The sequence below is a fragment of the Terrapene carolina genome, unplaced genomic scaffold (assembly GCF_002925995.2).
Source record: "Terrapene carolina triunguis isolate 2854851 unplaced genomic scaffold, T_m_triunguis-2.0 Scaffold89, whole genome shotgun sequence".
Lineage (NCBI taxonomy): Eukaryota > Metazoa > Chordata > Testudines > Emydidae > Terrapene > Terrapene triunguis.
In genome coordinates this window covers 22100459-22126963 of record NW_020664440.1, presented here as the reverse complement: position 1 = coordinate 22126963, position 26505 = coordinate 22100459, and the positions used below count along the sequence as shown (strand labels likewise).

General features: G+C 45.6%; 1 protein-coding gene across 1 annotated transcript; it reads left to right on the top strand.

Annotated features, from left to right (window-relative positions):
* Nucleotides 1-10036: 10036 nt before the first annotated feature.
* Nucleotides 10037-26213, top strand: RPN1 (ribophorin I). The gene is made up of 10 exons (XM_024220799.2): nucleotides 10037-12895; nucleotides 15338-15402; nucleotides 17512-17818; nucleotides 19212-19421; nucleotides 21573-21765; nucleotides 22109-22208; nucleotides 22504-22642; nucleotides 23089-23208; nucleotides 23744-23989; nucleotides 25327-26213. The coding sequence occupies exons 1-10, from the start codon at nucleotides 12668-12670 to the stop codon at nucleotides 25507-25509; spliced, it is 1791 nt and encodes a 596-aa protein (XP_024076567.1). The 5' UTR covers nucleotides 10037-12667; the 3' UTR covers nucleotides 25510-26213.
* Nucleotides 26214-26505: the final 292 nt, after the last annotated feature.

The following is a 26505-nucleotide window of genomic DNA, read 5'->3' as shown; positions in this document are numbered from 1 at the left end:
CGGGGGGGGGGGGGGGGGGGGGGGTCAGTGAACCGCTGCTGTTGCTATTCACTTCATCAACAACAAAAGAATTCTCCTCCCCCGACTGGAACTCGTCCATCTTTTCTCCGGCTCGGACCGCAGCCGCTCACGCCGCCAGCCTGTAGCATGCCCCGTCCCCTGATAATGGCGGAGGAGTTATCAGGGGATGAGGCGTTCGCTACAGGCTGGCGGCGTGAGCGGCTGCAGTCCGAGCCGGAGGAAAGATGGACGAGTTCCAGTCGGGGGAGGAGACTTCTTTTGTTGTTGATGAAGTGAGTAGCAAGAGGGAGGAGACAGCGGAAGGACCCAGAAGTGGCGCCGAGTAAGTATGAAAATTAAAAAGGCGCCACTTTTGGGGAATGTGGTCAGGGGAAGCAGCCGCTTCACCTGAAATCCCGTAGCTATGCTACTGCATGGGAAGCAAGTCTACAGGGAAAAACAGTTCAAGAGAGTTGGCAGTTTTTAAAAGAGACATTATTAAGGGCACAAGAGCAAACTATCCCACTGCGTAGAAAGATAGGAAGTATGGCAAGAGACCACCCTGGCTTAACCGGGAGATTTTCAATTATCTGAAACTCAAAAAAGAGTCCTACAAAAAGTGTAAACTAGGTCAAATTATAAAGGATGAATATAAACAAATAACACAGCATGTAGGGACAAAATTAGAAAGGCCAAGACACAAAACTAGATTAAACTAGCTAGAGACATAAAGGTAACAAGAAAACATTCTACAACTACATTAGAAGCAAGAGGAAAACCAAGGACAGGGTAGGCCCATTACTCAAGGAGGGGGGAAAAACAAATGTGGAAATGGCAGAAGTGATAAATGACCTTTTTGTTTAGTTTTTCACCAAAAAGTTAGTGGCAATTGGACGTCTAACATAGTGAATGCTAGTGGAAATGAGGTAGGATCAGTGGCTAAAATAGGGAAAGAACAAGTTAAAAATTACCTAAATAAGTTAGATGTCTTTGTCACCAGGGCCTGATGAAATACATCCTAAAATACTCAGCTGACTGAGGAGATATCTGAGCCATTAGCGATTATCTTCAAAAAGTTATGGAAGACAGGAGAGATTAAGAGGTCTGGAAAAGGGGAAATACAGTGCCAATCTATAAAAAGGGAAATAAGGACAACCCAGGGAATTACAGACCAGTCATCTTAACTTCAGTACCTGAAAAGATAATGGAGCAAATAATTAACCAATCAATTTGCAAACATCTAGAAGATAACAAGGTGATAAGTAACAGTCACCATGGATTTGTCAAGAACAAATCACATTGAACCAACCTAATAGCTTTCTTTGACAGTATAACAAGCCTTGTGGATAGGGGGAAGCAGTAGATGTGGTAGATCTTGACTTTAGTAAGGCTTTTGATACTGTCTCACATGACCTTCTCATAAATAAACTAGGGAAATGCAACCTAAGTGGAGCTACTATAAGGTGGGTGCATAATTAGTTGGAAAACCGTTCCCAGAGAGTAGTTATCAGTTGTTCACAGTCATGCTGGAAGGGCATAACGAGTGGGGTCCCGCAGGGATCAGTTCTGGATCCGGTTCTGTTCAATATCTGCATCAATGATTTAGGTAATGGCATAAAGAGTACACTTGTAAAGTTTGCAGACAATACCAAGCTGGGAGGGGGTTGCAAGTGCTTTGGAGATAGGATTAAAATTCAAAATGATCTGGACAAACTGAAGAAATGGTCTGAAGTAAATAGGATGAAATTCAATAAGGACAAATGCAAAGTACTCCACTTAGGAAGGAACAATCAGTTGCACACATACAAAATGGGAAATGACTGCCTAGGAAGGAGTACTGCAGAAAGGGATCTGGGGACCATAGTGGATCACAAGCTAAATATGAGTCAACAGTGTAACACTGTTGCAAAAAAACCAAACATCATTCTGGGATGTATTAGCAGGAGTGTTGTAAGCAAGACACGAGAAGTAATTCTTCCGCTCTACTCCATGCTGATTAGGCTTCAACTGGAATATTGTATCCAGATCTGGGCACCACATTTCAGGAAAGATGTGGACAAACTGGAGAAAGTCCAGAGAAGAGCAACAAAAATGATTAAAGGTCTAGAAAACATGACCTATGAGGGAAGATTGAAAAAATTAGGTTTGTTTAGTCTGGAGAAGAGAAGACTAAGTAAGGGCATGATAACAGTTTTCAAGTCCATAAAAGGTTGTTACAAGGAGGAGGGAGAAAAATTGTTCTTCTTAACCTCTGAGGATAGCACAAGAAGCAATGGGCTTAAATTGCAGCAAGTGGTTTAGGTTGGACATTAGGAAAAACTTCCTACCTGTCAAAGTAGTTAAGCACTGGAATAAATTGCCTAGGGAGGTTTTGGAATCTCCATCACTGGAGATTTTTAAGCGCAGGTTAGACAAACACCTGTCAGGGATGGTCTAATACTTAGTCCTGCCACATGTGCAGGGGACTGGACTAGATGACATCTCATGTCCCTTCCAGTCCTAAGATTCTATTAAGATATTATCTCACCCACCTTGTCCATCTTCAGCACCTGATATTTATAGATCTGACAAAAAGAGGATGAGATTGAAGGCAGATATTAGAAGTGAATCATAATGAATGATTTCTCTTTTTTGCATGAATTTATAAAAGCAAAGGACTAAATAGCAGTGGACTGGCCTGGTACTGAGCAAGCTTTTCCTACCCTCCGCACAATCCTGATCTGCATCACCTCTGATTATTCCGCTCCTAGACCCCAGCTCAGCCGGTGCACCTGAGGCCAGACCTGCAGCACTCCCTGCTATGCCAGTCTTGGAACCCTCATTCAGTTCTGTGGCTGCCCCTCAACCCTGACCTGCAGCCCCCCAGCTAGCCCAGTCCAGGGCTACCCATGCAGTGCTTAGCAACGCATCCCCGACACATTTTCACGTACAGCTTGAGTGAGGATTTGAGCTTCAGAGGAGCCCAAACTGAAACTCAGCTCTGAAGTCAGATCACATGAACTGGCTCTAAAGCCAGCCCCAGCCTGGAGTGCAGAGGGCTTGGGGTGGGCTCATCATAGAGATGAGTTTGCCGGGCCAACTTGGACCAAGAGTTTGAGCTTGGTCCCCTGGCAAATTGGACCCTGACCTCCAGCTGAGGTGGGGCTGGTGCCCTGGCCCCCAGGGCTTGTTATCCCACAGGACCAGGGGTGAGTTACTGCTTAGCATAGCTGGGAGTGGGGGGTACAGCACCAGGGTCAGCCTGAGTGTCCTTGCCTAGGGCAGGGGAACCAGCCTGGGGCCACCGAATTCCTGGCAGGGAGGTGGTCCAAGAGGCTGGCGTATGCCAAGGTCCATTATCTGGCATCACAGCTTCTCTCTGCCCTCCTGGGCTAGGGGCTGAGCCAGGCCACAGCTGCCGGCCTGGCTGCGAGGGGGCATTGCTGCTCCTGGTGGTGGCGCTTGGCAGCTAGCAGCCCCGCAGCCCAGAGGGCAGAGGTGCATGGCACAGAGATCTGTGGGTGACACACATGAGCCCCATGAGCAGGGTACATGGGTCTGTGCTGGGCGGGCTGAGCACTCGGGAGCCAGGCATGCTCCTGCTCCAGCCCTAGTCTTGTGTGCTTTGGGCAAGGCTCTGCAGCAGGGCCAGAGAGGGGTGGAAATGTGGGTGGGCTAGGGTGACCAGACAGCAAGTGTGAAAAATCGGGATGGGGGTGATTATATACAAAAAAGACCCAAAAATCGGGACTGTCCCTATAAAATCGGGACATCTGGTCACCCTATGGGCCCCAACTTATGGTGAAAGGGCAATGATCTGTCTGTGGATGTGGGGGAGACCGAACAACTCCTGCATGAGGTGGTGCATCTTGGTCCGGAGGGGAATGGGATGGGCACGGGGAAGGGACATGTTCTGGGCAGCATTGCTGTTTCTGGAGATGGCTAGGAAGTGTCTGTCCCAGGGTAAATCCCTGCTCTGTCCCCGGATGGCATCTTGGGCAGCCTCCTCCTGAGTACAAACCCGCTTAGACCCCCTGGTACATACTCAGGTGGCTAGCCCGAACTGCTGCCCATGCTACCCTCAGGCAGGCTAGCTCAGAGCTGTGTCTGTCTCCCTAAGCTTGGGAAGCGCTCCCAGGTGCAGTGTAGACATGCCCTTGGGTACGTTCACATTTGAGCTGCAAGAGTGTGATCCCCTGCTTGTGTAGACATACCCATGCTAGTTCTGCTCAAGCTGGTGCCTCAAATCAGAAGTGTAGCCGTGGCAGCATGAGCAGCAGGAGGGACCAGCTGCCCTGAGTATGTACCTGGTGTCCCTGCTGGGCATGCACTCAGGGTGGCTAGCCCCTCCCACCATGGGCACTGCCAGGGCCACATTCTAGTTTTAGAGAGCTAGCCGGAGTATCTCTCTGACATACCCTCTGGCGAGGCTATAGGTGGCTATGCCCCTGCTCTGCATCTCTCTCTGCTTCAGTTTCCCCTTCTATAAAGTGGAATGTGTGATGTGACAGTGATTGTTTGCAGAGTATTTTCAGGTGTGAAAGTGACAGTAATAATCACAGCCTCCTTCCTGCACCTACGCTATTCACACTACATGAGAGTGGGGTGGCCAAAGATTTGACCCCCACACACCCGACACTCCTCTTCTCCTCTCAGGCACTCCCCAAACACACATATTAGCAGTCTGACACACACACATAGAGCCCATGAGTCCCTACACGGATCCTCTCCAAATCTGAGTGAGTGGTGTTGCAACCTGGTGCACAGCATTGCCACACTACTCTGGTTTGGCCCAGCCAAAAAGTGGTCCCACCATGCTCCCTTCCTCATCCCTCAGCTCTGCAGCTTGTCGTAATCCCCTGACACAATCGGAACTCTATTCGGTCCCCTCTACCCAGCAAAAATAAACGTTGGCCTGATTCTACAATTGGATCCCTCCTAGCTTTAACTGAAGTGGGGCTCTTTACATGCACAATGCTATGCAGATAAAATTGCAGGATTGGTGCCAGTGTTTTAACTGTATTATATATATATAATGCTGCTTCCAACAGCAACATCCCAGGCAATGTCTGTCTAGAGCGCTTTCCACTGCATAAATGGCAGTTCCCTGAGTTCTAGTCTATACAGTGAGTTAAAAGGATACTGTCAACATAAAACCCACACTGTAAGTTTTTACCTACTATTGTTATAGTCCCTGTAAAATATTGTTTGTGCCTAGTACTGTGACTGAAAAAGATTACAGAAAAATAATTTCTTTGGTTTTTTTTCTAGTTTGGATCTTTCACATAGCAACAGGGGAAGGAAAAACATCTTTAAACACTCCAGAAAAATGTGCTTTTAAAACTACAAAAATTGTCAGGGAGACTTGGGGGTAGGTATCTGATTCAACTGTACCTTTTGTTTTGTTTTGTTTTGAAACTGACTAGAGCTCAAATTGATAATGCCCCTTTAACAATATCCTTGTGTGATTTCAGCCTGAATTTTCAGGATACAGAAGAAAGCACTGTGTATGAAATCCTGAACAATCACACTCCACGCCTGCCACTCCTATGCATTTCTCATGAAAATCAGTGACTAAAGCATACCAAAAAACCACATGATGTTTTGATTGGCTAAGACTCGACAACTGGATTTGCTGACTGGCTGAAAACTTGGGCTGTGAAAATGCTGAAAAGAGACTGGGGTTTTCAGCAGCTTTTCAAGGATCTTGTCTTCCTGTTGATTTTCAGTGAGTTACCAAACAAACTTTGCCATTGGTTGACCAAGTCTTACCTACATTCTCATTGGTGGATATTTCAAAACCTCAGAAGGCCTTAATATAGGCTAGTAGCAAGGAAGTGTTTATTGCTAACTGCTACTGACAGATCTCAGGTTTCAGAGTAGCAGCCGTGTTAGTCTGTATCGGCAAAAAGAACAGGAGTACTTGTGGCACCTTAGAGACTAACAGATTTATTTCAGCATAAGCTTTCGTGGGCTACAGCTCACTTCTTCGGATGCATAGAATGGAACACACAGACAGAAGATATTTATACATACAGAGAACATGAAAAGGTGGAAGTACCCATACCAACTGTAAGAGGCCAATCAACTGAGATGAGCTATCAGCAGCAGGAGAGAAAAAAACAGATCTCAAAGGCTGCTTAGATTATTGAAATATAACACTGTACATACAGTAAACTATTAAAGTCTAAAGCGGACTATATTAGCAGCTCAGAGAGCAACACACTTACTGGTATTGCCAACATCACAGAGTAAAAAATATTTCAAAGTGCCATTCACAAGTTGCAAACCAATAGCAACACTCCCAATGACTTCTAAGGTGTAGGACTGGGCCCAGTTTTAAAATGTTTATCACCGCTGATCCAGTATATTGTGCTACTATTTAGTACGAAGTGGGTATTCACCCACGAAAGCTTATGCTCCAATACGTCTGTTAGTCTATAAGGTGCCACAGGACTTTGTTGCTCCTTACCTAGACTGTTCAAAGAACAAAACATTATGCAATGAGCCACAGGTATTACTGGTGTAACTTCACTGCAGTTAGTGGGCTTACACCAGGGACAAATTTGGTCCTGTATGTTTAATATTTGTGGACTTTAACACAGTCCTCCAGTTTTTGAGTCATCTCTCCTAAAAGGGTAAAGGGCACAGTTACCCTGGGGGTACAGTAAGATTTTGGTTCTTTAATATTTTGGATGGGGTACTTAGTCCAATTTCATCACCAGCAGGATTATTTGTTGCCAACGGAAAAAAAATGAGGCCCAGGATGATGCTAAGTCCATCAATTCATTTTTTTCTCAGCATATCACACAGCACCTGTGCCCCAGCACCCAGAATTATTAATCACATGCCACAGTCTAAGAAATGTTATCACTTAGATGGGAGATTTCCAAGGATAGCCTAGGGGCATTGTGAAGTAATATGGGTAACACAGTAGGCGGTGCTTTTCCATCTCTGTAAGGAACTGATGCCCCAGCCTGGTGCGAGGGATCGCTGTGTTGCTAGATTGGTCATCACCTATTCAAATATGATATGAAAGAGAAGCCAGGCCACTTATTCTCTACCCCCTCTCTCTCTCACAGGGGTGTTGGGAGGATCAATGAGCTAAGGCTTGTACTGACTTTTGAAGCTTAAAAATGTCAAGTCTTATGATGGTCATTAAGCTCTCATGTCATTTTGCATCAAAATATGGGTGTGAACTATAGAGAAGCTAGATGAATACAGGAACTACCATGCTCAATCTCACCCATGGCCCATCTAATCCAGGAACCTGTCTCTGACAGTAGGCAGCATCAGAGTCTTCAGAGGAAGTTGCAAGAAACCCCACCATAGGCAGATGAGGGGTTTCTGACCCCCACAAGGTCTCATCCTAATCCCTAATAGTCTGACTGAAGTCCTGAAAGAGGAGGTTTTATCTGCCTGCTGCTACTTTGTTAGCATTAACTGTTATAACTCTGGGTATCCAAAGGTCTAATCCTGGCTGTCACTCACTTCCTGTGTGACCGTGGGCAAGTCGCTGCATCTCTTCAAAACAGATTCTGTCAAATAAGGGATCCTACCTATCGCAGAAGAGCATTGTGAGAATTTGTTTATGCAGCTGTAAAATGTTACTGATCTCAAAATGCTAAGGAGCAGTTGTATTATTATGCATCCTAATCATACTCCATCTCAGTTAATTACTATGGGCTGATCAAAATTCCCCCTGCAGTTTCATCTGGATACAGGATTCTTATTCACTTCCCGTCCAATACCTTTGTAGCACTCTTGTATGACTGTTAAACAAGTGCCTTATTCTACCCTAGGGTTGCCTTTATTTCAATAGCATGTATACCTATTGGATCTTCTGTGGTGTTGTCAAGTATAGTTACTGCAAAGCAGTTTGAGAGCCTTGGCTAAAAGGTGTCAGAGAAGGGCAGAGTATTAGCATCATCACTACATTGTCATCAGTGTTGGGGTTTTCAGACAAGATATTTCTTATGCGTTGCATTGTTTTTACAAAATCCAGCTCCTATTTTGAATGCAACAAGAGTTTAAAAACAATGAACTGACATCATTCCAGGACAGGTGGGAAATCCAGAGTGATCCAGGCTACGCACACACCTGGAGATGAGAGGGACAGAGTGCTCAATATTCAGCATTTAAAGGGTAGTGAGTGATGCCTTGCCACTGGGCATTTGTCTGGCCAAAGAAAGGCCAGTTAGGGGTTCAAGGGGGATTAGGACATGACACCCACAACAACGCGATAGCGTCTTGTCCCCGATTCTGATGTGTGGACTCTGAAGTCGTTTGCTAAACTCTGGCACTCTTCTGGCTGCATGCAGGATTTATAATTCTGGCCACAGGCCACTTGTAGCACACAGGCTTCTGAAAGGCTCCCTCGTGACAGCAGGGTACAGCTGCTGCCTCTAGTCCATGAATAAAATTGGAATTTTTGCTATGGTAACATGAAGGAGATTTATTCTCAGGGATTAATCCTGCTTCCATTCAAGTCCCTTGGGGGGAGACTTGAGTCCTAGGATCACTCAGAAGTACAGCCAAAACCCCCTTATTAATCTAATATCACTCAGAGAGAGGGCAGCGCTGATGATGCAGGCCTGCACCTGGCCTCTCTGTAATGCTTTGTCACCAGACGTCTGATTTTCAAAGCTCTTTTAACAAGCAACTAACCTCCCACTCAGTGCATATTATCAGCACACCTGCTGGGACTCTTTTCTTTGCTCCTTGGCTTTATTTAATAAATATTAATCCAAAACAGATGATTTTAAGGTGACTCCCATAGTACAAGAAAGAAAGAGGGAGAAGCAGGGCAGTGTCTGATCAGGGATAGTAAGGCTGAGAAATTTGCAACTATGCAAACATGCTCTAGCAATTATCTGATGCACTATTCGGCAAGTGACCTATAATATTTTTTATTTTTAAAAACCAGCCTCTCCCTTCCTGTGCAAGTGCAGTAGGTAAACTACTCACAGACACAGTGAGTAAACAGGGGGCCCCATTCTCTGATGCCCTGCACCTTGTGTATTAATTTACATCTGTGCAAGAGGTTGCAATGCCAGAAGGGTGTCAGGTGCACCGGTGAATTGGGCCAACAGGGCCAAAATGATCCTTGATGCAAGATCCCTGAAAACAACACAGTCACACTAAGAATGAATTAGGCCCATATTGACAAAATTTAAATCTTTTTAATTTGCATCAGAGACAGCATTAATACTAATATTAAAGTGTGACTTAGTGATTTAAATTAGAGATGGGACAAAGGCCTGGATCCGAACAATGGAGTCAGATCTGACTTGCACCTTGATGCTATGGTATGTAACATCTGATTCTGAACACACCAGACTTTGGGGTAGTTCAAATTTGGATTCAGAATTTGAATCTCCAAATTCAGTAGATGAGGAGTCCGGTGGCACCTTAAAGACTAATAGATTTATTTGGGCATAAGCTTTCGTGGATAAGAAACCCATTTCTTCAAGAAGTGGGTTTTTTTACCCACGAAAGCTTATGCCCAAATAAATCTGTTAGTCTTTAAGGTGCCACCAGATTCCTCATTGTTTTTGTGGATACAGACTAGCACCACTACCCCTCTGATACAAATTCAGTAGATAGGTTTCAGAGTGGTAGCTGTGTTCGTCTGTATCAGCAAAAAGAACAGGAGTACTTGTGGCACCTTAGAGACTAACAAATTTATTTGAGCATAAGCTTTCGTGGGCTGTTATAGCCCATGAAAGCTTATGCTCAAATAAATGTGTTAGTCTCTAAGGTGTCACAAGTACTCCTCGTTCAAATTCAGTAGAGTAGATCTGGGGTTTGGGTTGTGCCCATTCAAGAGAGAGAACTCTGGATCCAAAGATTAAAGATGGGGTTTTGTTTGGGCCCATCCATCTCTAATATGCACAGAAATGTTCATTTGTTTTTGTAGCAGTGAAGGTCCTATGCTGCAAGGATGAATTGTTCCTGGGAAGCCGGGTCGGATAGTGCCTGGAGCTGGGTGTATGAAGAGTTACTGAAGCCACAGTTAAGAGCGGATTTATTTCTGTTGAAATGGAGGCAAAAAACAGATTCAGGCTGAGGGCCAGAAAGGTGAAACGAGAATCTTGAGCAGATTAACTTTCAGAAGAAAATAAACTGCACGCATACAATATCACCATAAATCAGCCACAACTCCCAAGAACATCAGCCAGGCTGACAGGCCTTAAATTAGACCCAGCAGCAACTTTGTTTTGGATCCCATACATCACATTTCCGCCTGCTCTGATCTCGCTTTCTCAAAGCACGAAGGATGTTCCCATTTACAAAATTACTGCTCTCAGATGGCTCTGGAGAACAGGGGCATGGTAAGCACAACTCATCTGAAATGTTTAGGGAACCTTGTGTATTTCCTTATCTTGCCTGCTCCCCAGAGCACAAGAGGGGAGTCTTAGACTGCACATGAGACCAACCCATTATGTCACATTTTTGTTGCTGGTATTGTCCAGAAACGTCACCACAGACACAGTGAGGCAGGTGTGGTCTGTCCAGGCTGCATGTCTGAGGCACATTGGCGGGGCTGGGTGAGGGAAGCTGGCCCATCCTATACTTGTTCTGGTGTTCAATGTATTCAGTATCCAGAGCTGTCAATCTTACACGTTTCAACAGCACTAATATCAAAATAAAGGAAAAATACTGAGGTAGCATGTTTGGCAAGAAGGGAATGGGCAGAGAATTAAAAAAGGCTCTCCCTCCTATTCTGTACTAGAAAAGGCCTCACCTGGAATCCTGGATCTGATCTAATCTCCCCCAAACTTTGGGAGAGTTTGCCTCTAGATCCAAACATTGCAGTTTAGGACAATCTTTAGCTAATACCCTTCTCATATTTTGCAGTCTCAGCTCAGAGAAATTAGGATTTATTATTTGTATTATGGTAGCACGTAGGGGCCCCATTGTGTTAGTGCTGTACAAATAGTATAAAAAGATGATTGTTGCGCCAAAGAAATTGCAGTCTAAGGCCCCAATCCTGCAATCACAGTAAAAAATGCCAGATTCTTGCCATTACCTATTTTAGGTGCTTTCACTGCTAGAACTTCTCTTTGCCTGGGTTAGGTCAGTTGTGGTTACTATGTCTTTGGCTGTCTTGGATCTTTCAAACTTCAGCTTTATTTCACCATTGATTAAGTTATTGGCTTCTTTTTTAAGCACTAGGTGATTTTGCTCCCTTTTAAGAACATCATATTTTGATTCAGTTTAAACTTTCCTTTGTTACTCTCCTCCTCCTGGGTAAACAAAATGTCAGATGCCAAACAAACAAGGCAACTCTCAACATATACAGCTCATAAATTCAGAATGGAAGAGACAATGAAACAAGCACCAGAACTCCATGTAAAGAGCATGATAATCATATCCACACCCAACAACTAAAACCCCTTCTCAGAGCCCTCAAAACACACCTTCAACACCCCTCTCCATTCCCTGCCCTCCCTGATAGCCACAGAATACAACACCCGATTTCCTGCACCAGCCCCAAAACACAGCTTCCCTGACTCCTGGAAAACATAACAGCCCATTTCCCCTTCAGCCCCAAAACACAATGCTTACGGCTTCATGGCTGTTTAAGGGTCAAATCTCTGTGGACAGTTTCCAGCCAAAATCTGGCAAAGGCCCTTGAGTTGTCTCAGCTCTCCAGCTGGGCTCAACAGTCCGTGATTAGGTACTCTATTTTAGCCTTTTTTCAACTTTCACAATATTATTGCAAGGCCTGCATTATTTGGTGCTTTTCATGAAGCCCCAGCTCCTGGAATCCTGTCATTACATGAGAATCTCAGCTGTCTTTTTCTTCTTGTTCTTCCAAGTTTCTAGCTTCCATGATCACAGAGAAAAAAGCTTGAAAACATGAACCAATGGCATCCAAAATAGCTTGGAAACCAGAAAACAAAAAAATATTTTAAAAATCTCATTATTTTTAAGCCAACCTTATTATTTTTAGGCCCAACTAATTAATTTGCAGCTAAGGGTTAGTGATATTGACAGCAGCATTGCCAGTTCTTATGATTTTATCATGCTACTTATGATATTTGGTGGTTTTCTTAAAGCCCCAGCTCTTGGAGTCATGATGATGAGTGGCTCATCTTTCAATTTTAAAAGAGTCTCTAACCCTCATGGTTGAAAAGCTTGACCCCAATGCACCCTAAAGGTGGCTCAGAAACTAGACAGTAAAGGGGGAAATACCCACATTTATTGTTTGAATGAACTCTCATGATACAGGAGCCTGTTCTGTGGTTTCTGAGGGTTGGCCTCACTGTAAGCTTCATGGCCAGGCTCTGCCCAGATCTATCTAGGTTCCAGGAGGAAGCTATGAAGAACAGACTCAGTATCCACCCCCTGCACAATATATGGACAATCTCTGCTCTCTGCAATGAGGTCTGAACTCTCACTAACTTAGGATTCTGATCCTACAGGAGAATTGGCATGCTCAGCGCTGTCCTTGGCCATAGCATTTTTAGTTAGGCATCCGCGTAGCCCCCTTAGTCGCAGAGACTGACGGGGTCCTTGCTGTTATGCGCGCCGCCATCTTGTGCCCTGGTCCATTGGTGGGCGCCGCCATCTTGTCCCTCCCTCGGCCTGGGCGCTGCCATCTTGTGCCCTCCCCGATGGATGAGGGCCCCCGCCGCTAACAGTGTGAGTCCATCCGGTTTCATCCGCTGCCTGGCCGGCCATGGAGGGCCTCGCTTGCCGCCTGCTTCTCTGCCTGGGCTGCGCCCTGGCCGCCCCGGAGCTGCTCAATGAGGAGGTGAAGCGGACGGTGGATCTCAGCACCCACCTGGCCAAGGTGACGGCCGAGCTGAGCCTGGCCAACCCGGCGGGGGGCTCCGGGGCCGCTAGCTCCTTCCTGCTGGCGCTGGACCCCGGCCTGGAGAGCCACCTGGCCTACCTCGGGGTGCAGGTGAGTGCGCTCCCCGGCCCGCGTGGCAGTGCGCCAGGGTTGGGCTTCGCCCGCTCTTCCGCAGGGGCCCCGTCCCCTCAGCGACCCTCGGCCTGGCCCGTTCTGCGGCGCGGCCTCTGCGTGGCGGGACCCCCCTCCGCACGGCGGTGCCCCTGCGGCGGGGGACGGCCCCTACCCCTGCACGGGCCCCCCTCATGTGTGAGCGGTTCGGTGCTGCGGAACCAGAGGTCGCTCATTGCATGGACACCTCCGGGGCGTGCGAGCGGCCTTGCGGGCCGTCCTGCCAAGCTAGGGCAGCGCCTGGGCAGAGCTGGCTGCCCGGGCAGCCCCAGCCGCGTGCTTAGTTCTTTCCCCGCTGGTGGCCCTTGTTTTTTCTCCTGCCTTTGACTCTGGGCTGCTGGTGCAGTGACAGCCACTTCCCTGCCTGGCCGATACTGACACGTAAGCATAAGTGCCTCAGCCGCTGCAATGCAACCACTAACCACACCGTGGGGGGAGATGGAGAAATCCAAGAGGTGTCTTAGTAGTTCCCTAAGGCATAATGCTGGCTGCTGCAGGCCACTTGCATGAGATCCATCCAGCTTCTTAAACCTTATTATTTCGCTGCACTTTCTGGATGTCTTTAGTAGTAGGGACCCCACCTGCTCTTATAGTGTAGATTTAAGTTTTTATGTTTGGCATGGGCAAAGGGTGGTTTTGTTATGCCATGGGTAGGTGGGTTAGTGATTTGACAGTTAACATTCATAGCCTTGCAGTTGTTTGGATTCAGCTTTGTGTGGCTAAAGTTTAGAAGGAGATCCATATAAACGGGAGAGTGAAAGATGTAAATACAAGCTGGGCCCTGAGTCTGAATGGGCAACTGTCAGATGGCTGCCTAACCCTTTCATCCACTTATAACCTTTTTCAAGCACTTGAACCACTTACAGTATTTAGTGGTGAATGATTCCGAAAAGCAGTTGTTAGTTCAAGGAGCTGGGAGCTAGGATTTTTGGGTTTTGCTTCCAGCTCTGCGACTGACTTACTGTATCATCCTGGCCAAAGTCACTTCACCACTCTGCCTCATTTTCCCCTACCATAAAGGATAAATAATGCTGCCCTACCTCAGAGCTTGAGATGTAAGTCTTAAGCTTTTGAAATTTCCTGGTGTAGCCTATAAAAGAGCAAAGTATTAGAATAATAGCCTAATGCTTTAAAAATACAGTTGGGATTTAAAGTAGTAGTAGAGATTATCAATAGAACTCCACTGAAACACAAAGGATCAAGTTCTGCTTTGATCTAAATTTTGCTTTCAGTTTCTTGAGCTGTACACACTTGGACAGCAACTGCTTCTGTGAGTACAGCTTAACACACTTCAGGCACCATTGCAGTACGAAGAATAAATCATTATCCTATGCCAGCATAAATCTGGATCAACTTCAGAAGGGTTACTCCAGGTTTATGCTGGTGTAACAGAGCAGACTTTGGTCCACATTGTGTTAATGTGGTACTGAAACAAAGGCTTTTGCATGCGTATTCTGTGAGCTGCTTTTGATAGCACTCAAGTGGTGGTAGGATACAGAGACTTTCACTTCTAGGTCCCCTATTCAAAGTCAGCTCAGTTTGGTAGTGACTGAGGGTTGTCACCATCAGATGTCTATAAAGTTCCTAGCATGCTGCTGGTGCTCTACAAATAATTAGGCTACTAAAAGGCCATTATGATGACTGTGAAACAAGGAGGCTGGGTAACCTTGCTTATAGTGTCTCAAAAGGGAATGAGACATGGAGAATGATGCTAATCGGTGTGTCTCATTTACCACATCTAAATGTGGTCTTTCCAGAGCAGTATGGATACATGTTGGAGCAGGACCCAGAGATGCATGGGGAAAGCTTTAGTCTTTCAGGCTGCATTTGTCCTATGGATGCTTAGAAGACTTGACTTTCCAATTCTAGGGCTATCAATCCAGCACTCTTTTCCTCAAGAGGTTTGAGAGAGTAGCTGTGCAGGTGCTGCTTTCTGATGACAACAGAATGAGACGGTTGTGCCAGTCTTTGCTTTTTCATTTGGTGGCCACTCTCCTAGGAGCTCCAGTGAGAGAAGCTCTGTAAAAGGGCCTGCTGGAGGAGTAGGGTCGGCCATTGGCAGACTCAGTTCCATGCCTTTGCTAGCTTGGGAATCAGCCTAGGACACTGGCAAAAGCTTCAAAAAGTTCAATAGGAGCCTCCAGTTTCTATTCTTGGATACAGACCACAATTTGTTGAGTTGGCCAGTACTAATGACTGTGAAGCTAATAGATATTGGGTTTTTAATAAACAATTTTTTTGTCAACTAGTATGCGTTGTGTGTCGTCCATTAAGAAATGAATAGGAATGGTGTAGTATTTGACCTGATAAATTCAGCTGCTTCACATGGGAAGCCTAAATGGTGACATGGTGATCAGGCTGTAATGTTTTGTTTTGGAACAGGTGAAAGGGGAGGAAGAGGAGGAGAACACCCTGGAAGTGCGGGAGACTAAGGTGAAAGGTAAAAGGTGAGTCTTAACCTGTAATGCCAAATAATAGGGAGCAGTTCTGTTAGGGACCAGTATTTGTAACTTACTCATTCAAATTGGACCTCCCCAGTCGAGTAATAGCAGAATCAAGAGAGATGTGAATCTAAAGAACAAGTTCAGGACTTAAATATTTCATCACGCAGCCCCTACAACAATCTTGATGGTGGTTGGGTGTCCTTTATTCTTTCAGAGGCCCATCTTATGTTTCACACCACAGCCTGACCCATCTTACCTTTCACACCACAGCCTGTAGCACAATTTGAGAATACAGGTAACACATAATGGCAGAACCCCAGTTCCAGTCCCAACCGCAAGCTCCAGAAGCTCCTCTGCTTAAACAAAACAAAAAATCCCCTCCTCCTCTGGGAAGTCGTGCATGTAATTCTAGGTCTCTGTGCTGGCTACTCAAATGAACCAGATAGGTCCTACACTGTAGGCTGATTCCCAGGTCAGCAAAAGTAGATGCCCTCAGTTTCCTGGGGAAATGAAGAAGTCTGTCTGGCAGCCTCTCTTCCTAGAGACTGCTCTTTCTTTACGGATGCAGTACAGGTGTCTTCCTCAGCTCCCCTGTGCTATGTAGGGAACTCCCCCTGGACCCTAACATCTTATGAAACCCTCCTGTCAGAACATCTGTTGCCACCTCCCTGGCAACTATTAGGGAAACTGGGGTGGAGATGCATTAGAACCACATGGGCCCCTTAAGGGTCTGTACTGCCCATCACATACAGTTACAAATTTGGTTTGGCTCTGTTTACGCGGCAATACTGAACCATATTTTTGCTGCAGGGTGTTAGATTCTGCAGCTTAAAATGGGCCTGTAGCCCCTAACCCAGAGATGGAGCACTCTTTCTAGCCAGAGGCTCCACATCTGCCACACTTGGAGAAGTATTCCATATTTGCACCATGCTTGGGAGAGCAGAATTTTGTAGTGCAAGGCTCTTTCAGAGGCTGTGCATGTTAGCTATTAAATAAGGTGAGCTTTTTAAACTGGTTCAGCACTAGTTGCTGGTGATCTCAAGAGGTTGGTAGCTATGGAGTGAAACACTGAATTATCAAGGCAGATCAGTGCCCACTTCGTAGCTATGACTGGCTGAAGGTGCCCCAACTAATCCAGCTGGAGGGCTGCATCACCAGTGAGTTAGAGACTGCTCCCTTCCCGCAACTGCCAAGGTCCATCCAATGGGGCTGTTAGCTACTCTCCTTCCATTGTCTGGGCAGCAGCTCTTGCTAGGTGCTGTGAACCTGCTGTGGAGGTATCTGTTTCTTTGAAGGCTGCAAGAGAACTCTGCTGTGGATTAGGTGAAAACTTGTTTTCTGTAGTCCCACACCTCCAAAATTCACTGTCTGCAGGATACCCCTGCTGGGTCCCTGGCCATGGACATCCTTATTAGGGTGACCAGATGTCCCGATTTTATAGGGACAGTCCCGATTTTGGGGTCTTTTTCTTATATAGGCTCCTATTACCCCTCACCCCCAGTCCCAATTTTTCACATTTGCTGTCGGGTCACCCTAATCCTTATTCAGCTTCAGTCCAATGGGAGAACAAGTAGTGCTGACTTGAGAGGTAACAGACTCCTAGGAGTAGGAACTTAGGATGCATGTTTTCCTGTCAGATCATTGCCCATGTTCCATTTTAGATTATTCTCTCCACCGAGAGAATAATGGAAAATCCACAGTGAAGTGCAGCTGTAGAGAAATGGTGAAAGGAACACACCAGTATCTCTACCCCAAAAACATCACACAGATGGTATGTTGGCTTGATTCCCTTTGAGTATCCATTCAGGCCTGTGCCAAATGCTATCCAATTATAGACTGCCCTATCACCATTTATATGTAAATATACCCACACAGTACAACAGAAATCTCCTGAGGAACAAGCACCAGGCTACTGGCAGAAATCTACTTTAGGCCTGATCCTGCAAGGCCTTTGTACAGCACTCCCAGTTTTGCTGGAGGGAGCCCTTTAAGAGCAAACAGAAAACTTCCAGGTTCCCCTTTGCACCAGTGTGTGTTGCAGGGGCTTAAGAGTGTGCATCAGCCCAGTGGAGATCTTGGTGTTTATACCTTTCCTGCTGTTCTCCCTTTCAGTGGCAAATTCTTCACCGTGAAGTTGCCATCGCCTCTGGCGCCAGGTGCCAAAATCCGTTTATCCATTGAAACAGTTTTCACGCATGTCCTGCAGCCGTACCCCACGCACATCACACAGGCAGAGAAACAGTTTGTGGTCTTTGAAGGGAATCATTATTTCTACTCGCCATACCCAACGAAGACCCAAACTACGCGTGTGAAACTGGCCTCCAGGAACGTAGAGAACTACACCAAGCTGGGCAATCCCACCCGGTCAGAGGACATGATTGAATATGGGCCCTTCAAGGACATCCCACCATATAGCCAGGTAAACTCTTGTGGCTAGTGAAACCGTCTGAAAGGCTCTTGAAAATAAATTGTAGACCGTTGTCCTGCAAAGTGCATCACATAAATGTGTCAATTATGGCTCAAGAAGTTGAATGGGATATAGCGGCATTTGCCTCTAAGTCACAGATTAGGATGGTGGCAAGTGTCTGAAAACTGGTGTCTTATGTGAATTGAGTTGGTATTTCTCAGTCCAGTTCCTAATGGGTAAGTGTCAGTATCACAAAGCCACCACAGTTGGCATTAATTGCCCCTGGACTTGCCTCTCTGCTGAGACTGCCAATGAGAAACCCTTGGAGAGAGGGGTCTCTCTCCAGGGCATGGATGTCATGGCATGGTAGGGGGAAGAGTCTGAACTGCAGCTGCCTTTGCTATACCTGCTCTGAGTACACAGAGAGGACTTGAGGGTGGCAATTCAGGAACACTAAATTCACTCCAAAAAAATTAAAAGGAAATAGTTGTAGTAACATGCTGAGGGGCAAACACCTGCTACTCTGAGTGTATAATATTTAAGGAAGCTCATGGGGTAGTATGGAGAAGAGACTCTGATATACAACCTAGTTACTTTGTACATATTGTCCTTAATATGCAGTATCCGCATCCTCGCTGCAAGATTCAGAGTTTGATTTAGCACCACTTAAGTGTTAAGCCAAGCACCTGAACATCTGGCTGTTTTTCCTGTCAAGTGTCACCCACCCATCACCAGTTGTTCCAGTGGGATTTATGTCAGGAACTCAGTTACTCTCATGATGGTGTGGGCTCAAAGGAATGGCACCTTGGAACATATGGGTCAGATGGTCTTGTTTATTTTGGGGTGCTGATAGCAGGAGATATCCACCTGTCCAAGTTGTCTAATTGTTACTGGTCTGTATGAGATAACTTCTTTGCTCTGGGATCCTGATTCTCTCCAGTCCAAAGCATCCATCAGTTAGCTCAGTGAATCCTGCTACCTGCAGTCAGTTGTATTAATGGCAGGGGACATCTCAGTATCTAGGGGCTTCCTATCTGCCATGTTAACTTTCCTTGTTGTGAGCAGTCACTTGTAAAACGTAGCATATCTATTCAGCTGCTTTCACTTGATCAGTTAAAACAGCTGGAACAGGTGCTGAAATTTTGCTAAAGTGCTTTAATTGATATCTCCAAAGTGTCAGAGCTGTGCTTCAGCTTAGGTGTGTTAGTTTTGAGCTGTGTGCATTTTACACCCTGTATTGTATGACCAGCTGTTCTAAATCAAAAAAGGAGGTCCAGGGATGGCCATTGCTAATGGCCGCCACTATAATGGAATGATTCACTCTGGGATTTGATGGAGGGGGAATCCCCCCCGGGTTTGTTACTTCCTTGTCTGGGATTTATATCTTATTTTCTTTCCTTCTCAGGACATCCTTAAGGTACACTATGAAAATAACAACCCGTTCCTGACCATTACCAGTATGATACGGGTCATTGAAGTGTCTCACTGGGGAAATATTGCTGTAGAAGAGACTGTTGACTTAAAGCACACAGGAGCTGTGCTCAAAGGGCCTTTCTCCAGATATGACTACCAAAGGCAGCCAGACAGTGGAATATCTTCTGTCAAATCTTTTAAGGTTTGCATTTTGTGCCCTCTTTCTTACCACCTTCCAATAGAAAATCCTATTGCCCTTTCTTTTGTCTCTTATTTGACAACAGTGCACAAGGGATAAGGGGGAAACATAAAAAGCTTTCAAATATTTACAAGATGTCATTACCAAAGAGGAATTACTCACGGTAGTACAGGAAGGTATAACTGGGGAGCGGGGGAGGTGTCACACGCTTTGTTGCTTCTGTAGGCTTATTGCCTAAACCAAGTGTTCTGTGCATCCTACATTCTCCTCACAAGCTGCTTGTGTACTACCTGTCAGAGAGCCACTTGAACGCCCCTTCTTGGTCACACACCAGACTGCTGTGAAGGGATCCAAATTCTGAATCCCTGTGTGCTTTAAGCCTCCAGAGTCTGAACAGTCATTCACTGCCTCTAGCTTGGGGTCTCTAGGCACACTTTTGGGGTGCCAATACTGTGTCTAGTACCCCTCCTGAGAGCTGTAAGCCTGCAGTCCAGCTACCCATCCCCTGGGGCTAGTGCTGACCCCTCTTCCCCCAGACTCCCCTGTAGCTTAAACATACCCTCTCCCAGAACTCCTGCCACATCCTGGGTTAACGCTTCAGGGACACACGATAGGTGTGTCACATAACAGACTGCACAGAATTGTAAAATACCATTGCTCTTTACTTGATAGCACAAGAAATACATAAATGTATACGAAAACAATAAACATTACATGCACTTCCTTTCCTCAGTTTCCTCACCACTCTGGAGCATTCTTTGGGCTGGGATCAAGGTCTTGTGGGGATGTCCAGGATCCTCTGCTGCAGCTTATGGCATAATTTCTGAACCATGGAGCCCCTCTCTGGGGCAGGTCAGCTTGCTTTCTCTGACCTTGGTTGATCCCACTGCTAAACTGACCCATCCCTCCTTCACTTGGAGTCCTTCTGAACTCCTGCTTTGCCACCTGTGCTTTCTCTTTATGTTGTATAGGAATTTTCCACTCTCCAAACACCTTATTGCGGGGTTGGAGAAAACTAGTTCTCCTAACCTTAGCCAACCCATTGTCCTTCAGATGTTTCCACCTGAATAGGCAGCAACTGAAGGTCCAGTGACCAACCATTGTCTGGAGATGTGTTTTCAGCCCTGTCAGCAATGGCAGATTCCACATTTACATAGAGGCATTCAGTGATACAGCAGTTTTTATAGTAACAACTTCATATCATCATCAACCAGACCTCAGATTGTACAGACAGATTCCCCAAATCATCACACCATCCTCCTACCTCCTATTTCAGGGACTCCCGGTAACCTCCCTCATGAAAGGGGTTCTCTGTGCCACCCTGCCACTCCCTCCCCTTACCTCCCATGGAGGGGCTCCACCATCCGCCTCCTCCCATACTATTATCCCCATTGTTATGCTGGAACGTGTTAATGGTTGCCATCAACAAGTTACTTGATTTGTTGACAATTACAGAGCTGGTTGTAGCTGCTTGTTTTGCTGATCAGATGCTAGGAGCTCTGTCCCCATTTTCCCTTCTGGTTTTCTGGTTTTTTTCACCAGAATCTGTGGGGTTCTGCCCATTGATGCCTAGAATATTCCCTGAAATTTTGGAATTGATTGCATGCAGTGGTCAAAAATTGTCACATGACATCAATACAGACAGAAATGTTACTGAGTTGAGTATGAATTCGCAAGCTCAGCCCACTAGGAGCAATGGGATGGAATGAAATGGGAATTTAGGCTGATCAGATAGGATATGAAATAGAATCCTGAAGGAAGTGGTAGAGCATCACATCCAGGACATTGTGGTAGGCATGTCCCTCATTGTTTGGGAAACTGGACTGGATAAAGTACCACTGACACTGTTCTGTAGGGAACAATGTTACGTTGACTTCAAGGCCATAGACTGGATGATCCAATAGGGCTTTGTCATCTATAACTTCTCTGAATATGGGCAATAGCTTTTGCTGAGCACATTGTGGCTGATCACTTACATTGACACCATTTTGCCACATGCTGCCGCCAAGAAGTCATTTTGTTGCTTCTTGCGAGAAGTGGTGCTATTCCTGACTGAAGCTGAACCAAGTGTCATCAGTGACTGCTTTGCCTATTCTAGTGGAAATTCTCTTTCTCTAGCAAATGCACTGAGTGCTGCTTCTCTCTCCCATGCAGACCATTCTTCCTGCTGCAGCTCAGGATGTATATTACCGAGATGAAATTGGAAACATCTCTACCAGCCACCTTCTCATCCTGGATGACTCTGTGGAGATGGAGATCCGCCCCCGCTTCCCGCTCTTTGGGGGTTGGAAGACCCATTACATCGTTGGCTACAACCTGCCTAGCTATGAATATCTCTATAACCTTGGTGGGTGTCACAGGATTGGGGTAGCAAAAGGCCAGACTTACTGTGTTGAAAATCTGACATTTGTACAGTATAGGGCCCTTGTAACCTTTTAGCGTTTATTGCTAGCTGTTACTTCTGTAACTAACAAGCCAGTTTCCAGCTTGCGTGTGCCTCTTCCTGTATCCTTAGACCTCTTGTTAAAAACTGCCATTTTCAGGGGAACCAAATGATCCTCTGCTGAGGAGTGCATACGGCCCCTGTCCTTCAGCATCCTGAGATTCACAGACATTAGGAAAACCTTTCCATGGAAGCCTGTTTTGTTAAATTACCTAGAATTTTTTCTGTCCTTTCTGCCTTCTCTCAGGTGACCAGTATGCCCTGAAGATGAGGTTCATTGACCATGTGTTTGATGAGCAAGTTGCAGACTCTCTGACCGTAAAGATAATCCTGCCAGAAGGTGCCAAGTAAGTGACACTGCTCTTGTACTGTTACTGCTGAAAATGCTTCACTTGTGCATTGATGGCCAAGTCTCCTGTCTGCTCTTGGGGACAGAGCACCATGAAAGCACAACGGCTGACATGAGCACAGAAGACACCTTGGAGCACAGTCTGTCACATATTATAAATTGCTTCTTAAACTGCAGTGAACTTGTTTTCAATGTGCAATTGAGTAGTGTGCATTGGGCCACAACTGGCCAATCAAATCTTAAGCCATCCCATCTCAGACATGTTAGAATCATGTGTCTGTTTATTCCTGCAGGAATATTCACGTGGACAGCCCATATGAAATCAACCGAGCCACTGACGAGCTCCACTACACCTACCTGGACACATTTGGACGCCCGGTTATTGTAGCGCACAAGAACAACCTGGTAGAGCAGCACATCCAGGACATTGTGGTAGGCTTGGCCCCTTTGTTTGAATAACTTAAATGAGCAGCCATGCCTCCTCCACGCTCACCTTTGTAGTCATAACGATATCTGGTCTGGGGCTGAGGAGTTCCTGAAAAATGACATGCAAATTGTGTGGCTTTGCTTTTCTGTTACTATGTGAAGTTCTCTCTGCTGGAAGATGTCTGCATTACAGATTCTCACTGGGTCGCAGCCCTTAAGGAAAGCCAGTATAGCCAACGCACAGCCCAGTTGGGGAAGCTTGTTGCTCAAGAGATAAAGAATACCAGCAATGTGTCTAGGTTCTTGACTACACAGTTTGCATTATCTGAGCTGGATCCATTCTGTGGGCCATAACTATTCTTCCTTGGTTTTTAGGAACATTCAAGTGCTTGAAGTTTCTCCCTTGACTAATGGCAAGTCATTGAGCACATTCTCTGAATCCTATTTTGCAGGTGCACTACACCTTCAACAAGATCCTGATGCTGCAAGAGCCGCTGTTGGTGGTTGGAGCCTTTTACATCTTGTTCTTCACAGTGATCTTCTATGTGAGGCTTGACTTCTCCATCACCAAGGTACTATATGGCAAGTTGCAGCCTTGTGACTGAGGGGGAAGTTTTATTCCCCTGATGGTTGGAAATTGCCTGTAGAAATAGTTCCCCTCACTAAATGTTTTTCCATTGGAATATTCCTATTTAGGTACTTACATGGTCCCTTATCACTATAGTGTCTGAGCACCTAGAGACCTATTGGTTTTGTCTTGGTATGTGATGGATACTCCATCTTTAGCTTCCATGTAAAATATTCCAGCCCTGGGACAGCAAGCCCATCTGAATCTAATTGGTTTGTGACTCTCCTGTGGGAGTCCCTTCCTCCATGTTTTCCCTTGGTTTTTATTAACCCAGAGCTAGGCTGGTTGATTAGAGGCAGCCAGAGGCTTCTATGATATGACCAAGCTAATTTTGGCATTCTTTCGACAGCTGTTGGTTTTAAATTGTAAAGTGTAAGATCTGTGATGCTTTTGTATAGCACGTGTGGCTAAAAAGGCATTGCCTCAATTTAAGGTTTTTTTTGTATGTGCTTGTCTATGTACCTTATCACCCCTTATAGGATCCAGCTGCTGAAGCTAGGATGAAGGTGGCCTGCATAACAGAGCAAGTTCTCACCTTGGTGAACAAGAGACTGGGCCTGTACCGCCACTTTGATGAAGCAGTGAATAAGTACAAGCAGTCACGGGACATCTCCACTCTAAACAGTGGCAAGAAGACCTTGGAGACAGAGCATAAGGCCCTGACCAATGAAGTAGCCTCTCTGCAGTCTAAGCTGAAGACAGAAGGCTCTGACATGTGTGATAAGGTAAGAGCTCTCTCCTGTCTTAGCTGTGCTCTGTTGCTAGCCTTGTAAGCTACTCTGCCTCCATTCTAGATGTCTTCTGATGCTTCGCTTAACTGCTGCCTCCTGTTCTCTCTTTCATCCACTCCAAAATTACTTGCTTCTTGTCAGAAAGATGTAGGGGATGGAGTTAATTGTTTTTTGTTTCATTTTTTTGCTCTGCTGTAGTTTTACTCTTGCTTTTATTGCTCTATAAAATGTGTGGAGGTAAAAAGTTGTTTGCCACTAGCACTCACTATCTCCGAAAGATTCCCCTAGACCAGCTGCATGGGCACATTATTAATGCAGTTGTAACATACAATCCTGCTTCTATCTTATCATTACACTCCTAGTAATGGCAAATGGAATGAGAACGTGGATCTTCTAAGTTGAAAAATACCAACAGATTGTATATTATCAAACTATCCAAGCCAGTAACACAAGTTATTTTGGGCGTCCTGGGCTATTTCTGGGTTTGTTGCCAGAATCCACCTGGGAAGCTGTTGCTTCATATTACATGGCTTCTTTGGGATAACAAGAGAACAGCACTTACAGGTGTTCAGCTACTCCAGTTGCTGTCTTGACTGACAATGTCTGGGACTCTGATTTTTGCACAGAAAGTGCCTCATCTCATTGCTTCACTGGTTTCATTGTAAAATGAAACCAAGAGAGTTGAAAACATTTACTTGTTAATCTTTTATTTTTGTGCACGTGGTGAATTTCACACTGGTGGGAGATGCTGCCTTCACAGCCCAGTAGACTGAATTCCTTTCTCTGCAACAACATGGCAGCACAGTGCACACACTACCATTCCCAACCTTTATGCCTCAGCTCTGACCTGAAGCAGCCACCCACCTTGAGGTGTGGGGAGATCAGGTTTTGTGCTGTGGGTACTGATCCCACTGTGAATGGGATTGAGACCCACCAAACTCACTTCGCCCTGGCAACCACAATAATTACCGGAAAACTACTACTTTTGGCCACCATGGTCCTGAGTTGGATTTGTACTGGTGACCTAGATTTGAAAATCTCTAACTTATCATTAAACATTACTGAAAGTAAGAATTACACCTATCTCAATGCTTGTCTCTGGCTTCTGAGGTTCCATTTAAACCTGCTCTGCCCTCCCCCCACCCCGGCCCCCTGAGAGGAACCCTCCAAATGCCATGTTCACTTATAGCCATGCCAGTGGGAGAGGCTGTTCTATGTCCTGTGCTGTGCCTTCCTTGGTCCCAGCTCTACCAGCTTTTCTGCTTAGCCGTGTCATAGGGCTATTTGTGTTCAGTCCTCTTTAATATTCCTTTATTCTGAACTCCCACAAGGTGAGCGAGATTCAGAAGCTCGACAGTCAAGTCAAGGAGCTGGTTCTGAAATCGTCTGTTGAGGCAGAGCGGTTGGTGGCCGGCAAGCTTAAGAAGGACACGTACATTGAGAATGAGAAGCTGCATTCCAACAAGCGCCAGGAGCTGGTCACCAAAATTGACAACATCCTCGATGCACTATAACTTCAGAGTTAAATTGGTGGGAGGGGGGAGAAATGTGAGTTGAGATTAAAGGCTGTTGAGTGGACATGCTCTGAGCCAAACCAGTGATGCTCTTTGGTCAGCAAAATCGGGGAAGGGAGAAAATTTGAAATGGAAAATGCCTGCAAATAACTTTTTTTGGCTTAGTCTTTTTTAGGACTTGTTTGCCTATCAGCATCTGCTGTGGAAGGGACCATGGTATAACAAGATTTGGATTTGGTTGTAACAGGGTTCCTTCCACACAGGCAAGGCAAGACCAGGTTATAAAGCAGTCTCCGCTCTGTATTTTGCTGTGTAAGAGGGCCCTTACTGTCCCTGTACAACTAGCCAGACAGCCTGGGTGCAGACATGCTCATGGCAGATCTGAATGTTGGGACCAGAGAGAATAAAGGCATCTTTGTTCTTCTGAAGGCTTTAAAATAAATCCATTCCCCCTTGAATTTATACTTTTATATTTTGGGGAATAAGGAACTCGAGCAAAGGAGTTTTGTACTGTTTTTTGTCACAAAAAGTGAGGTTTTTCAAGCTGGCAATGTTCTGAGCCTGTTTAAAATAAAGCAGTGGCTGGAGCCCAGTGCAGCTGAGAGGGTTTCATCCCCTGAAAGCCTGTGCTTGTTCCTGTTATTTTTTTTTTAAAATATGTAGGCAAGACGCAATTGAAATAAACACGGGAGGATGGATGTTCAGCGCTTTCTCTTTATTTCTGAGGGACCTTGCTGGTTCCTGCAGTAACCTAGGGGACTGCCAAGCTAATATACAGATTGGAAGTTTTTTCTCATGCAGCCTTTTCTTGCGCCTCATGTCTCAGGGCGCTAGGGTGACTTAGTGATTGAATGAGGCAGGCTCAAGCAGAAGAGCTCTTGTGCGGAGGAGAGGTTAACAGGGGCAGGAGAGGAAAGATTAATACGACTGGGATTTTTCAGCTTGGAAAATAAATGACTAAGGGGGGATATGATTGAGGTTTATAAAATCACAATG

Excerpts from the sequence above, each read along its gene's own strand:
- RPN1 (XM_024220799.2), top strand. The coding sequence starts at position 12,668 with ATGGAGGGCCTCGCTTGCCGCCTGCTTCTCTGCCTGGGCTGCGCCCTG. Across the intron at positions 23,209-23,743 it reads TTGACTTCTCCATCACCAAG|GATCCAGCTGCTGAAGCTAG; the intron begins GTACTATATGGC and ends CACCCCTTATAG. Across the intron at positions 23,990-25,326 it reads GCTCTGACATGTGTGATAAG|GTGAGCGAGATTCAGAAGCT; the intron begins GTAAGAGCTCTC and ends AACTCCCACAAG.